Source organism: Acinonyx jubatus, chromosome F2, assembly GCF_027475565.1.
Source record: "Acinonyx jubatus isolate Ajub_Pintada_27869175 chromosome F2, VMU_Ajub_asm_v1.0, whole genome shotgun sequence".
Classification (NCBI taxonomy): Eukaryota; Metazoa; Chordata; class Mammalia; order Carnivora; family Felidae; genus Acinonyx; species Acinonyx jubatus.
In genome coordinates this window covers 65,973,448-65,989,148 of record NC_069394.1, presented here as the reverse complement: position 1 = coordinate 65,989,148, position 15,701 = coordinate 65,973,448, and the positions used below count along the sequence as shown (strand labels likewise).

The window sequence follows — 15,701 nt, the reverse complement described above, 5'->3', positions numbered from 1 at the left end:
GAAAAACCCACTCAAAAGGCTTGTCTTTTCTCACCTAAATCAAATTGTGTCAGCGCTAAAGCTGACATGAGAGGGCAGGGGGGATATTTGTTGAAAATATTTATAGGAAAATTTTTAGTTATTGATACCTGAGGTAATGGATAACAGTTGGCACAACAGTAAACTTACTAAAAAAAACTTGGGAGAAAAGGCTGAGGAATGAGATGTTTTGGGGAAGTAGGGCTTTGAAAAGTTCTGACATATCCCAGGGAATCTAGAAGCTCCTCACCTGCTCACAGGTGTGCACACACTCAGGAAAGACCGGAGAAAGAACTCAAGAACTAGGGTTGCCTGGGGGCTCAGTCAGTTAAGCGTCCAACTTTGGCTCAGGTCATGATCTCATGGTTTGTGGGCTCGAGCCCCACGTCAGACTCTGTGCTGACAGCTCAGAGCCTGGAGCCTGCTTCAGATTCTGTGTCTGTCTCTCTCTCTCTGCCCCTCCCCCACTCAAGCTCTGTCTCTCAAAAATAAATAAACATTAGAAACAAAGAAATATATATATATATATATATATATATATATATGCATATATGCCTAACAACAAAGCCCCAAAATGCATGCAGAAAAACCTGATGGAACTAAAGGGAGAGACAGATAGTTCAACAATTGTAACTGGAGACTTCAACACCTCACTTTCAATAGTGGACAGAACAACTAGGCAGAAGATCAGCAAGGAAACATAAGACTTGTACAATACTATAAATCAACTAGAATTACTAGACATCTATAGAACACTCTACCCAATAATACAAGTACATGTGGGATATTCTCCAAGTTTAATAATGTTAGGCCACAAAACAAGTATCAATAAATTCAGAAACATTTAAGTCAAACGAAGTATGTTCTCTTGTCACAATGGAATAAAATTTGAAATCAATAACAGAAGGAAATTTGCAAAATTCAGAAACATGTAGAAATGAAACAATACACTCCTCAATAACTAATGGGTCAAAGAAGAAATCACAGGGTAAATTGGAAATACTATGGGATCGATGAAAGAAAAAACATATGATACCAAAACATATGGGATGCAGTGAAAGCAATTCTCAGAAGGGAATTTAGAATGGCAAATGCCTACATTCAAAAGGAAGAAAGATCTCAAATAATTTAAACTTCCATTTTAAGAAACCAGAAGAATCACAAACTAGACCAAAAGCAGGAGGGAAAAAAGAATAGTGAATATTAGAGTGAAAATAAATAAAATAGGGAATAGAAGAATGAGAATATCCACAAAACCCAAAACTGGTTATTTGAAAATACGGACATCAAAGTCATTGCAAATGACAAGATTTTCTTCTTCTTCCAGACTATGGAGAGAGCGCCAATGTCCATCAACTGATGAATGGATAAAGAAGATGTGGTGTATATATACAATGGGATATTACTCAGCCATCAAGAAGTATGAAATCTTGTCATTTGCAATGATGTGATGGAGCTTGAGTGTATTTTGCTAAGTGAAATAAGTCAAACAGAAAGACAAATACCATATGATTTCACTCATTTGTGGAATTTAAGAAACATAAAATATGAATATATGGGAGGGGGAAAAAAGAAAAGAGAGAGAAACAAACCATAAGAGACTCTTAAAGATACAGAACAAACTGAGGGTTCATGGAGGGAGGTGGGTAGGGGATAAGCTAGATGGGTGAAGGGTGTTAAGGAGGACACTTGTGATGAGCACTGGGTGTTGAATGTAAGTGATGAATTACTGAATTCTATTCCTGAAACCAATATTGCACTGTATGTTAACTAACTAGAATATAAATAAAAATTTGTAAAGAAAAAAAGAAAAAGATATTCCATGCTCATAGGTTGGAAGATTTAATACTGTTAAAATGTCCATACAACTGAAGGCAATCTACAGATTCAATGCAATACCTATCAAAATTCCAAAAGCATTTTTCACATAAATAGAACAAAGAATCTTCAAATTTGTTTGGAAGCACAAGAGATGCATAATAGCCAAAGCAATCTTGAGAAAGAAGAACAAAGTTGAAAGTATCATGCTTTGTGATTTCAAGCTATGTTTACAAAGCCTATAATAATAAAAATAGTGCAATATTGGCATAAAAACAGACACAGATTCATGGATAGAATAGAGAGCTCAGGAATAAATCCAGGCACATATGGCCAATTAACTTACAACAAAAGAAGCAAGAATATACCATGGGGAAAGAAGTCTCTTCAACAAATACTGCTGGGAAAACTGGAAAGCTACACGCAAAAGAATGAAACTTGACCACCATCTTACACCACACACAAACATCACCTCAAAATAAATTAAAGATCTGAATGTAAGACCTGAAATCCTAAAACTCCTAGCAGAAAACTTAGGCAGTAAACTCTTGGACATGGATCTTGGTGATGCTTTCTGGATTTGTCAACAAAAGCAAAAGCAACTAGAGCAAAAATAAACAAGTGGGACTACATAAAACTAAAAAGATTTTGTATAGCAAAGGAAACCATCAACAAAATGAAAAGTCAACTTACCTAATGAAAGAAAATATTTGCAAATCATATGTCCACTAAAGGATCAATATCCAAAGTTTATAAAGAAAATGTAAAACTCAATAGCAAACACCCAAACAATCTAATTTAAAAATGGGAAGAAGATCTGATTAGATAATTTTCCAAGAAGATCTACAGATGGTCAACAGTTATAGGAAAAGATGCTCATCACTAATAATTGGGAAAATGCAAATCAAAACTACAGTGATATACTAATAACAAAGTAGCAGAAAGAGAAATTAAGAAAACAATCCCATTTAAAATTGCACCTAATAGCCTCCCCAAATCTAGGAATAAACCTAACCAAGGAGGTGAAAGACCTTTGACAACTATAAAATCTTGATGAAACAACTGAAGATGGCACCAAAAAATGGACAGATATACATGATTATGTATTAGAAGAATTAATATCATTAAAATGTCCATACTACCCAAAGCAATCTACAAATTGAGTGCAATCCCTATCAAAATACCAACAGAATTTTTAAAGAACTAGAACAAATAATATTAAAATTTGTATGAACTATAGACTCCCAAATAGCCAAAGCAATCTTGAGGAAGAAGAACAGAGCTGGAGATATCATAATCCCAGATTTCAAGATATACTACAAAGCTGTAGTAATCAAAACAGTATGGTCGTGGCTCAAAAACAATACAACATAGAACAAAATAGAGTGCCCAGAAATAAACCCATGCTTATATGGTCAATTAATCTATGACAAGGGAGGCAAAAACATACAATGTGGAAAAGACAATCTCTTCAATAAATGATGTTGGGAAATTAGACAGCTACATGCTAAAGAATGAAACTGGACCATTTTCTCACATCATACACAAAAATAAACTCAAAGTGAATTAAAGACCTAAATGTGAGACATGAAAGCATAAAACTCCTAAAAGAAAATTAGGCAGCAATCTCTTTGACATGGACCCTAGCAACACTTTTCTACATATGTCTCCTCAGGCAAGGGAAACAAAAGCAAAAATAAACTACTGGTATGACAGCAAAATAGAAAGGTTTTGCACAGTGAGGGAAACCATCAACAACATGAAAGGGTAACCTACTGCATGGGAGAAGATACTCACAAATGACATATTGGATAAGGGGCTAATATCCAAAATATATAAATACTTATGCAACACAACATGAGAAAACAAATAATCCAATTAAAAACTAGGCAGAGGACCTAAATAGACATTTTTTTTCCCCAAAGAAGACCTACAGATAGCCAACAGAGACATTAAAAGGTACTTAACATCACTAATCATCATGGAAATGCAAATCCAAACCACAATGAGATATCATCTTATACCTGTCAGAAAGGCTAGAATCCAAAACACAAGAAATAACAAGTGTTGGCAAAGATATGGAGAAAGACAGCCCTTGTGCACTGTTGGTGGGAATGTAAATTGGTACAGCCAATGTGGAAAACAGCATGGAAGCTCCTCAAGAAATTAAAAATAAAAATACAGTAAGATTCGGTAATTCCACTACTGGTATTTATCCAAAGAAAATGAAAACAATAACTTGAAAAGACATGCATCCCTGTTTACTACAGTTATTTACATTAGGCAATATATGGAATCAATGCAAGTATGCATTAATAGATAAATGGATGAACAAAGCTGTAATCATCAAGACAGCATGGTATTGGCACAAGAACAGACACATAGACCAATGGAATAGAATAGAGACTCCAGAATTGGACCCACAAAAGTATGGCCAACTAATCTTTGACAAAGCAGGAAAGAATATCCAGTGGGAAAAAGACAGTCTCTTTAACAAATGGTGCTGGGAGAACTGGACAGCAACATGCAGAAGAATTAAACTAGATCACTTTCTTACACCATTCACAAAAATAAACTCAAAATGGATGAAGGACCTGAATATAAGGCAGGAAACCATCAAAACCCTAGAAGAGAAAGCAGGAAAAAATCTCTCTGACCTCAGCTGCAGTAATTTCTTACTTGACACATCTCCAAAGGCAAGGGAAACAAAAGCAAAAATGAAGTATTGGGACCTCATGAAGATAAAAAGCTTCTGCACTGCAAAGGAAACAATCAACAAAACTAAAAGGCAACCAACAGAATGGGAAAAGATATTTGCAAATGACATATCGGGCAAAGGGCTAGTATCTAAAATCTATAAAGAACTCACCAAATCCACACCCAAAAAACAAATAATCCAGTGAAGAAATGGGCAGAAGACATGAATAGACACTGCTCTAAAGAAGACATTCAGATGGCCAACAGGCACATGAAAAGATGTTCAATGTCACTCCTCATCAGGGAAATACAAATCAAAACCACACTGAGATACCACCTCATGCCAGTCAGAGTGGCTAAAATGAACAAATCAGGAAACTATAGATGTGGAGAGGATGTGGAGAAACGGGAACACTCTTGCACTGTTGGTGGGAAGGCAAACTGGTGCAGCCACTCTGGAAAGCAGTGTGGAGTTTCCTCAAAAAATTAAAAATAGAACTACCCTATGACTCAGCAATAGCACTGCTAGGAATTCACCCAAGGGATACAGGAGTGCTGATGCATAGGGGCACACGTACCCCAATGTTTATAGCAGCACTTTCAACAATAGCCAAATTATGGAGAGCCTCAATGTCCATCAACTGATGAATGGATAAAGAAATTGTGGTTTATATACACAATGGAATACTACGTGGCAATGAGAAAAAATGAAATATGGCCTTTTGTAGCAACGTGGATGGAACTGGAGAGTGTGATGCTAAGTGAAATAAGTCCCACAGAGAAAGACAGATACCATATGTTTTCACTCTTATGTGGATCCTGAGAAACTTAACAGAAGACCATGAGGGAGGGGAAGGGGAAAAAATAAAGTTAGAGAGGGAGGGAGCCAAACCATAAGAGACTCTTAAAAACTGAGAATAAAATGAGGGTTGATGGGGGGATGGGAGGGAGGGGAAAGTGGGTGATAGGCATTGAGGAGGGCACCTGTTGGGATGAGCACTGGGTATTATATGGAAACCAATTTGACAATAAATTTCATATTAAAGAAACTCAAAAAAAGAAGATGTACTATATATGTGTATATATTATGGTATATATGTATGTATAATATGATGCATATATAATGTGTGTATAACATATATGTATATACATATATAATGGAATATTACTCAGCCATAAAAAAGAATGAGATCTTATCATTTGCAACAACATGGATGGATCTAGAGGGTATTATGCTTAAGGAAATAAGGTAGAGAAAGACAAATACTGTGATTTCACTTATATTTGGAATCCAAAAAACAAAACCAAACAACGAACAAACAAACAAAAGAAGCAGAAATAAACCCCTACAGAAAATGAACTGATGATTGTTGGGGGGGGGGGGCGGGGGAGGCATAATGGGCAAAACAGGTGAAGGGGAGAGGGAAGTACAAGTCTCCAGTTATGGAATGGATAAATGATGGGAATGAAAGGCACACCACAGGGAAATAGTCCATAGTATTATAACAGCATTGTATCATGATAGGTGGTAGCTACACTTGTAGTGAGCATAGCGTAACATACAGAGTTGTCAAATCACTGAGTTGTACACTAGAAATTAACATAATATTGTTATGTAATGTTGTGTGTCAAACACACCTCAATAAAAAATGTTTAAATCACAATGAGATTACTTTGTGCCTATCATAATGGCTAGTATCATAAAGACAAAAGATGAGTGTGGTGATGATGTGGAGAAAAGGGAACCCTTGTGCATTGTTGGTGAGAACGTAAGTTGGTGCAGTCACTATGGAATACATTATAGAGAGTCCTCAAAAAACAAAACAAAACTACTACATGATCCAGCAATGCCACTTCTGGGTATTTATCTGATGGAAATGAAAAAACTAACTGGAAAAGATATATGTACTTCTATATTCACTGCAGCATTTTTTCAATACCCAAGACACGGAAACAACTTAAGTGTCCATTGTATAAATAAAATGTAGCATATATATACAAGGGAATATTGTTGGGCTATAAAAAGGAAGGAAATCCTATCATTTACAACAATATGGATGAGGTTTGAGGGCATTACACTAAGTGAAATAAGTGAGACAGAGAAAGACCAGTACTTATGGTCTCACTTATACGTGAAATAGAGAGAAGAAAAGAAAGAAAGAAAGAAAGAAAGAAAGAAAGAAAGAAAGAAAGAAAGCAAGCCCTAAATACATAGATACAGAGAATAGATTGGTGTTTGCCAGAGGTGAGGGGTAGGGGTGAAGGTCAAAAGGTACAAACTTACAGTTATAAAATAAATAACTCTTGTATAAAAATAATAAACAAAAGAAGGCTATACATGTTTAATAAAGATCAAATTGCCATAACATGATGGTATGTGTATGCAATGCTATGCCATAAATATTGCACAATATATTTAACTACCATGGAGGGGAAAAGCATCAAATAATTAATAGTATAATCACATTCCAAAAAAGTTGCCAAGAAAGTGTTAAATAGCTTTGAAGCTGACAATTAAGTAGTATATTTAAAAAAACAGAAAACAAAACAAAACAACAAAAACAAAGTTCTATTTAAATAGCCAAATTCATAGAAACAAAGTTAGAATTATGGTTTCCAGGGGTTAAAGGGAGGGGGAAATGGGAAGTTGTTCAACAGATACAGAGTTTCAGCTTTGCAAAGTAAAAAAGTTCTAGAGATCTGTTACACAACAACAGTAATATAGCTAATGGTACTGATCTGTACACTTAAAAATGATCAAAATAGTAATTTTATGTTGTGTGTTTTTTTACCACAATTAAGGAAGGAAGGAAGAAAAAAGAAAGGAAGGGAGGGAGGGATAGAGGGAGGGAAAGAATTTAAGAAAGGACGGGAAGGAAGGGAAGGGAGGGAAGAAGGAAGGAAGGTAGAAAGAGGGAGGAAGGAAAGAAGGAGGGAAGGAAGGAAGGAAGAAGGAAGGAAGGAAGGAGAAAGACAAAGAATCATGTGTCAAGTAGAATAGCAGCAAAACTTCAAAACCAGACTTTGATGCACAGTCAAATCAACTTTGGAGCTTTTGTAAGCATACAGATGTCCCAGACCTACAAAATTAGAACCTCTAATAGTAGAGCCATGACACATGAGTTTTTAAAAACAACATCCCATTCACAGATGATTCTGAGCATCAGATGTTGAAAACTATGGATTTAACTGGTGAGCACAGGAGAAATTATAAACATACATGACTGTAGCAACACATTCAGATTGTCTACTCTGTTCCTTGTCCTTTTTATGAGAAGTGGCCCTCCTTTGGCTTATGAAGAATGAATAAAATCCTGTCTCTGACATGTCCACTTTACTCTCAAGTTCCTGCTCCTGGCTTCCCAGTTGTTTGTCTGCCTTATCCTTACTTGGTGTTTGACTATTTGCTTGCTTTTGCTGCACTGGTCACTTTGGATAAGACATACTCCTTCTGCCAAACTTGGCCCCAAGGGACCCACATATGTCTGAACTACCTTGCGGAGCCCCCCAGTCAGGACAGGAGAAGAATCAAGGAAGACATCCTGGAAACCAAAGGAAAAGAAGGTGTGGTCAACAAACCTTGTAGAAAAGTCTGATAGAATGAGGGTTAGGATGTCATGGGATGGAGAGCAAGTTGAGAACTAGAAATTAGATTACAGCGGGTTGAAGAGTAAATGATATTGAGGATGCAACCTTTTTTGTGTAAACTTTGCTTTGAAGAAGTATTATGAAGAAGGGAAGGAGGAGATAATTAACAGTCCAATAATTTGAAGGGACATAAAAATAGGTTTCCTTTTTAAAAAATGATGGGCATGTTTTTTTGCTGAAAACAAAGAGAAATTACTGAAGGTACTGAAGTTGAGGGTAGGGATTGATGACTGATGGACCAGGATTCAGGAAGGTGCAGAGGTAGATCCTAGAAAACACTGGAAAGGTTAATCTTAAAGAGAATAGGTTCTTCTTCCCTCCAAATAAGAAGAAGAGGAAAGATGATGCAATTGTGCAGAATTATTTCCTTCTAATGAAGCTTTCCCCTCTTTTGAAGTAGGAAATGAGGTTTCCTGTTGAGGGGTAGGGTGAGGGAATGAGGAAGAGGAATCAAGTATAAGTCATAAAAGCTGGAATATCTGCCACAGGAGACTTAAGAAGGAACTTGAGGCCAAGCAAAAGGATTGACAAGCAGAATAGAAGACCAGCTGAGGTAGAAAGTTGAAGGCCTTTATTGGCTCTAGTTTGCATGGTTGTGCAATCTTCTCCAGCAATGCTGGTCATTACAGAAATGGGAGTGGAAGCAGTTGAAGACTAGAATAACTTCTTTGAGGATATGACAGGAAATCAAAACATTTAAACAACTGAATAATTTGGTTTGAGTAGCACTCAAGTGCATGACTGCAAGGGTCAGACTGTATAGTTAAGGAAATTAAGTCAGTGAGATGTCAGTCTGGAAGAACAGGTCCTGGTAAGTTTAAAAAATGGGTTTGGTGGGGGGTTGGGAATGGGTTTAGGGGAGAACAAGAAAGTGAGCACTTAATACAAAGATGTATCTGGGAGTTATACTATATATATTTTCACTGAGAAACCTAGAAGATAAAGAGACTGGGGACCCTATAAGAACTACCAGCCTGGACCACCACTGGAAATCACCAGGAACTGCTTGTAGCTTTGACACAATTCACTATGTCTGGCACTTGAGCCATCAGACAGCAGTAGGAGGGTCTACAGAGAGCAAGTGCCTGCTAAGGGCTTTGACTAGAACAAGTGGTGGGAGCTGCTGTTGGTAGGAGACAAAGTTTGTATAGCTGTTTCTTCTACATTCCAGGTCTCTCCCTTGATGATTGATCACAGTTCTGTAAAGATTGCTGGCTTAAAAAAATGCAAACATTTCCCTAAGAAACATAGTAAGATTAGAGGTCCAGAAACTTTTGTTGGAAACCTGAGCCAAATACAGAGATCTTAAGTTCTATGCAGCTCTTAGATTCTGGACAAGCTTTAGGCTGGTAAGAAAAAAATATTTTAAAAATGTAACACACAGAGATCTTAGTGGCTTGCTGAAGGTTTGAAGGCTTATAGTGGCCTACTGGTTTCAGAATATCAGGTCCTCATTCCTTAAGGCAGTACTCTTATGATGGTGTAGATAAATACTTCTAATATTGGGCACAGTTTATCTGTGTTTGTACAAATATTCTAGTCTATTCTACCTTATTAGGGAGGTAAAGAGCTGGCTCTTAAAATTAGCCTAAGAGTTCTGACCAGAAAACTATCTAAAACAAAGATTTATCAATTAGCATTTAAACTTTTCAAAAGTTTAAATATTTTTAACTCTCAAATTAAAAAAAATACTCAAGCATAATGCCTCATAAAGTCAAATTATTACATAGTCTAGTAAAAACTTGAGATTATTGTGAAGTGATATCAATGCATTGACTGCCACTAGAGGTCAGCACTTGACTCTCCATCAGGTTTTATGTGATGGGGCGAAAAGGTCAATTCTCTAAAACAGATCATCATTTATGGTTCCTATTGTTATCTCATGCCATCTGTCTTGAATCACGAATGTGACTGAGGATCACACAGAACTAGAGAACACCCTGACAATTGCTGGGGTGAGCTGTTCTGATATTCCATCTGCAAATGTGAGGAAATCATAGGACTGTGTAATGTGGCCTTCAGAGGGCCCTGGGTGGCTTGGTGATCAAAATACTTGAATCATATACTATGGCAGCAGGTGTTTCAGAAATAATTACATGGCAGGGGTAGCACTGGCATCATTATTTGCAATTTGAAGCCAAATGGTGCCCTGAAATTGCTATTCTGTCCCTTTTGCAGGACTCTGTACTAATCCTCACCCAGTGGCTCCTCTTCCTTAAGCCCCAATAACATTCTTGTTCTGGCCTTCTTTCATCAGTAGATTGTATCAAGTTTCTTGTGGGGAGAAAAAATGTGCTGGGTACAAATGCATGAAGTGGTTGTAAAGTGTTCAAGGGATTCAGAGGTTGACCAAGAGAAAAGATATGACCATAAGAGGCAGTAACCCACAATCAGTTTTATTGGGTAGGGCTTTATTGCTTGAGAGGGGAAGATGCTCACAGCATGAAACAATCCAGAGGTTTTTAGCTAGGGAGCCACTTACAGAAGGGGAGCAAGGCAAGGGAACTCAGTGAGAAGGGAAGGTGGGGGCATTGGCAAGGGGGCTTACATGTCTAGGTGATGTCACTCAGGAGCATAGTGGGAAGTCTCTGAGCCAGACAGCTCCAGAGGGCCATGGCAGGTTGGATTCTTAGAACCTCAAGGCTCTTAAGCACATATGGAGCAAGGTCTTGCAGATATATAAAGTAGGTAGGCTCCAAATGGCTGATAATCTGCTTCTTTCAGCTATTTTTAAAATAATTAAACATGTAAAAATTTGAGTCTAGCTTTGGTGGGCTTTTGAGCTAATGGGTCTCAGCTTGCAGTAAAGAAACAATGGGTCATTTACATAACAGTGGTATAGAACAGAGGCCTTAGGTAGAATTAACATATATAGTTGACCCTTGAACAACATTGGTTTGAACTGTACTGGTCCACTTTCATGTGGATTTTTTTAAGGTAAATACAGTATGGTACTATAAATGTATTTTCTCTTCCTTATGATTTTCTTAATAATATTTTCTTTCTCTAGTTTACTTTATTGTAAGAATATAGTATATAAGTTAATTGACTATTTACTTTATCAGTACGGCTTCTGGTCAACATTAGGCTATTAGTAGTTAAGTTTTGGGGGAGTCAAAAGTTATATATGGATTTTTGACTGTGGGAGGTTGGCACCCCAACTCCTTCATTGTTCAAAAGGTCAACTATACTTGAAAGAGAAGAATGGAGACATAAAAGATAACCAAGAGTTTCTGGTTATCATTGACTAGGTAATTTGGGTCATTTTCCTTTCCCCTGAGAGAAACTAGAAAAACTGGATAAAAATTATCTTTTAATATATACATCTGAAAAGCACTTGATATTAAAGAATTATTGCTGACTAGGTCATGATAAGGAAGAAGAGAAGCTGAAAGGCTGAGCAGGACTCTACAGAGAAAGGAGAAAATTTTGGGACCCTAGCCAACAAGAATAGAATCTTGCAATTCTATTTATACTCTGAAGTGCTGCACCCCAGGACAAAGGACAAAATGGAAGTAAATCATCTGTGGTTCTCTATTACTTTTGTGGTCCTCTATAAACCATATTTCCTGGTATTCATGTCCTTGTATAACCCTCTTGAATCTGGGCTGGCTCTCTGATCTAATTTAACCAATAGAATGTGGCAGAAGTGATGGTGGACCTAAATCCTAAAAAGGCCTAGCAGCTTCTGCTTCTGCAATATGGTTTAAGTTAGCCACTTTTTAAGAAGTATGGATATCCTGAGATTATCATACTTTGGGGCTCCTCATTTAGCCATGTGGAGAAGCCCCATGAAGAACAGAGTTCCCAGCCAACAAGCCCTAGCTGAGCTCTCAGCCATAGCTAGTGCCAACTTACCAGCAAGTCAGTGAGGCCATCTTGAAAGCAAATCCTTCAGCTCCAATTGAGCAGTCCTAGCCAAAGCAAACAGGACTTGTATCCACTAAGTTCTGCCTAATTACAACATTGTGGGCAAATTAATAAAATTTTTGTTGCTTTAAGCTATTAAATTTCACTGTAGCTTGTTACCCAGAAGTAGATAAAGGAAAACACCAGTTTTGTATGGATTATAACTGAACTTGGAGCCACCTAGGTGACTGAAAAAATCTCAATCCCTAATATTGGATTAAGATGACCTCAGTTTAGTAAGTGCTTCCAGGCATCTGAAAATAGGAAATAAAAGTGCTCTCTGGTATAAGACAATATTCTCTTGGCAGTCCAACTATTTCTTTAAAAATTTTCCTAGTTTTATTGGGAAATAATTGGCATACATCTTTATATAAGTTTAAGCTATATAGCATGATGGTCTGATTTACATACGTTGTGAAATGATTATTGCAATAGGCTCAACTAACATCCATCATCTCATATAGATACAAAAGAAGAAAAGAGAAAAAAATTTCTGCTTACCATAAAAAGTCTTAGGATTTACTCTTTCACAACTTTCCTACATATAATACTCTTTTTACAGTTTTAAAAATACAGTATTTGGCACACAGAGACAAGCACAGAAGTCAAGACAATATGAACAGGAATCAGCAGAAATGAGACAATAGACACAAAACCACAGACAACCTCAGGTATTAAAATTATCCAATACAGATTTTAAAATAACTATGATCAAAAAATAAAATATAAGATTGAGGATTTTCACAGAAAACTGAAAATTATGAAAAGGGATATTTCAGATTTTTTAAATGAAACATAAGTTTCACAACTAAAAAATACAGCAACCAAACTTAAGAACTCAAAGGCAGCGTTTAACAAGTTAGAGAGCTGATTGGAAGATAGACCAGAAGAAAATAGCAAGAAAGAATTACAAAAGGACAGGAAACAATGCAAGAAGATGAAACACATAGAAGAAGATCCATTAGATAAATGCAACTGGAGTCTGAAAAGAAGAGTAGAAAGAGAATAAGAGGAAACTTATTTGAAAACAATGTTTGTGAATTTTCCAGGCTCATGAACAATATCAATCCATTTATACCAGCAGCCAAATAAAAGCCAAACAGAACAAATAGAAAGAAATCTGTATCAAAGCACATTACAGGAAAACTGTTGAAAAATGATGTAAAGCTTTGATGGCCACCAGGAAAAAAAATACAAACTATCTTCAAAGAACAACAATAGACTTGTAACAGATTTTTTAACAGAAATAATGGAATCTAGAAGACACTGGACTGAGATCTTCAGTGTGAAAAAGAAAACAGTTGATAACTTACAATTCTATATCCAAGGAAAATGCCCTTCAAAAATGAAAGTTAAATAAAGACATTTTTAAGTTAAACAAAAATCGTAAGAATTAATTATCAGCAGATCTATACAGATATACTAAAGGGTGTTAATATGCAGGAGGAAAATAATTCCAGATGGATAGTCAGAGATGTAAGATGTTCCAATCAATGGCAACATAGTTGGAAAATATGCGAGTAAATGCACACAAACACTAATTGTGAAAAAGATCATTAAATAATAATTGTATTAAATAGCAATTCTTGAGGGACTAAGAGACTTAGAGAATTAAAATACATGCTACCAACAACACTTATGTTAGGAGGAAAGTAATAGTGTTCATGTCCTAAGACTTTTATATTCTCTTGAAGGAAGACTAAAGTAGCTTGATATTGGGCTTTGATAAGGATTTTCTAAGAGGAATTTTAAAAATGTATAATTTCCAAAAGCAACCATGGAAAAAAGTAGAAAAACTATAAAGACTTAATCCAAAAGAAGGCAAAAAGGAGGAAAAATATATTTTTATATGGGCAAAAAAAAAATAATGATGTGGTAGATTTAACCTGAATTATATCAATAATTATATTAAAAATAAACATAGGCTAAATGCTTCAATTAAAAGAGAAAGATTGTCATTGTAAATTAAAAAAATAATATGGGATTCACAAAACACACATCTAATACATAAGTATACAGAAAATGTGAAAATAAAAGTAAAGAAAAATATATTCTAGGTAGATGCCTACCCAAAGAAAGCTGGTGTTGCTTATTCATATCAAAGTAATGACAAAAAGTATTACTAGAGGTGAAGAGGCATATTTCAAATGATAAAAGTTCAATTCACTAGTCATGTATAACGGTTGTTAATTTGTATGCTTCAAAAACCATGGCCTAAAATACATACAGCAACAAGTGACAACTATAAGGAGAAATATGCAAACCTGCAGCCATAGTGGGAAACATACCTTGTTTGGTAGATCAGTAAAATGGTTAAGAATATAGAAGATTTGAACAAAAAAAAAAAATAGCAAATAAAATCTAATACTCTTCTACAAGAACAAAGCACTCAACAGGTATGGAATATATATTCTTTAAAGTACACATGGAACATTTATAAAAATTGAACAAATAATGAGACATAGAGCAACCCTCAAATTTTGAAGGACTTAAATTAAATAAAATGTTTTCTCACAGCAATACGATCATGATAGACAGTAAAATAATAAGATAACTAGAAAATTCCCATGTGTTTGAAAATCGGGAGGCACAATTTAAACTAACTGATGGGTAAAATAAACCACAATTAAAATTAGAAAATATCTAGAACCAGGGGCACCTGGGTGGCTCAGTCGATTAAGCGTCCAACTTTGGTTCAGGTCATGATCTCATGGTTTATGGGTTCAAGCCCTGCATTGGGCTCTGAGCTGTCAGCTTCGGATTCTCAGCTTTTGAGCCTGCTTTGGATTCTGTGTCTCCCTCTCTCTGCCTCTACCCTGCTCATGTTTCTCTCTCTCTCTCTCTCTCTCTCTCTCTCTCTCTCTCTCTCTCTCAAAGAATAAACATTTTAAAAAAGGAAATATCTAGAACTGAATGTCACATATTAAAACTTGGGAAATGCAGTTTAAGTAGTACTTAGAAGGAAATTTATAATTAGATGCACATTTTAGAAAACTGAGTCTAGCAATAAATAAAAAATAATACAAAATGGCCAAGTTGAGTTTATCCAAGAACACAAACTTCAATTAACATTAGAAAATCAATCACATAAACAGATTGAAAGACAAAAAAAAATGTGTCTTCGCAACAGATAAAGAAAAAGCATTTGATAAAATCTAACATCCATTCACTGTTATTAAATTAGTAAAAGAGAAGGATGGCTGCTATAATCACTTTTATTTTTATTTTTTTTTATTTTTTGTATTGTTTATTTTGAAGAGAGAGAGAGACAGAGTGCAAGCAGGGAAGGAGCAGGGATAGAGGGAGACAAAGACTCTGAAGCTGGCTCCAGGCTCTGAGCTGTCAGCACAGAGCCCTCAAATTCATGAGTTGTGAGATCATGAGCTGAGCTGAAGTTGGATGCTTAACCAACTGAGCCACCCAGGCACCCCTGATACAACTGCTTTTATCTGACATCATACCCAAGGTCTTAGCCAAAACAATAATAAGAAGAAAATGTTAAATGATATAAGGACTGGAAAGGAAAGAGACAATTTTTTATATATTATATAACTGTGTATGTAGAAAATGCAAAATAATCTGTAATTTATTAACATTAATAAATAAGCTTA

The 15,701-nt window shown here is 35.9% G+C and overlaps 1 protein-coding gene and 1 long non-coding RNA gene across 4 annotated transcripts in view; one reads left to right on the top strand and one right to left on the bottom strand.

Annotated features, from left to right (window-relative positions):
• LOC128312840 (uncharacterized) overlaps positions 1-15,701 on the bottom strand; it is a 130,458-nt gene that overhangs the window by 74,587 nt on the left and 40,170 nt on the right. The window lies entirely within an intron of this gene.
• The window catches only part of DNAJC5B (DnaJ heat shock protein family (Hsp40) member C5 beta), an 81,823-nt gene that overhangs the window by 40,172 nt on the left and 25,950 nt on the right, over positions 1-15,701 (top strand). For 2 of the 3 annotated variants that reach the window (XM_053208292.1, XM_053208294.1), the window contains one exon: positions 1,346-1,438. The exons of the other annotated variant lie outside the window; for it this stretch is intronic. In XM_053208292.1, coding sequence (XP_053064267.1) covers positions 1,346-1,438 — 93 coding nt within the window. The remainder of the gene's footprint in view (positions 1-1,345; positions 1,439-15,701) is intronic. 3 annotated transcript variants of the gene reach the window in all.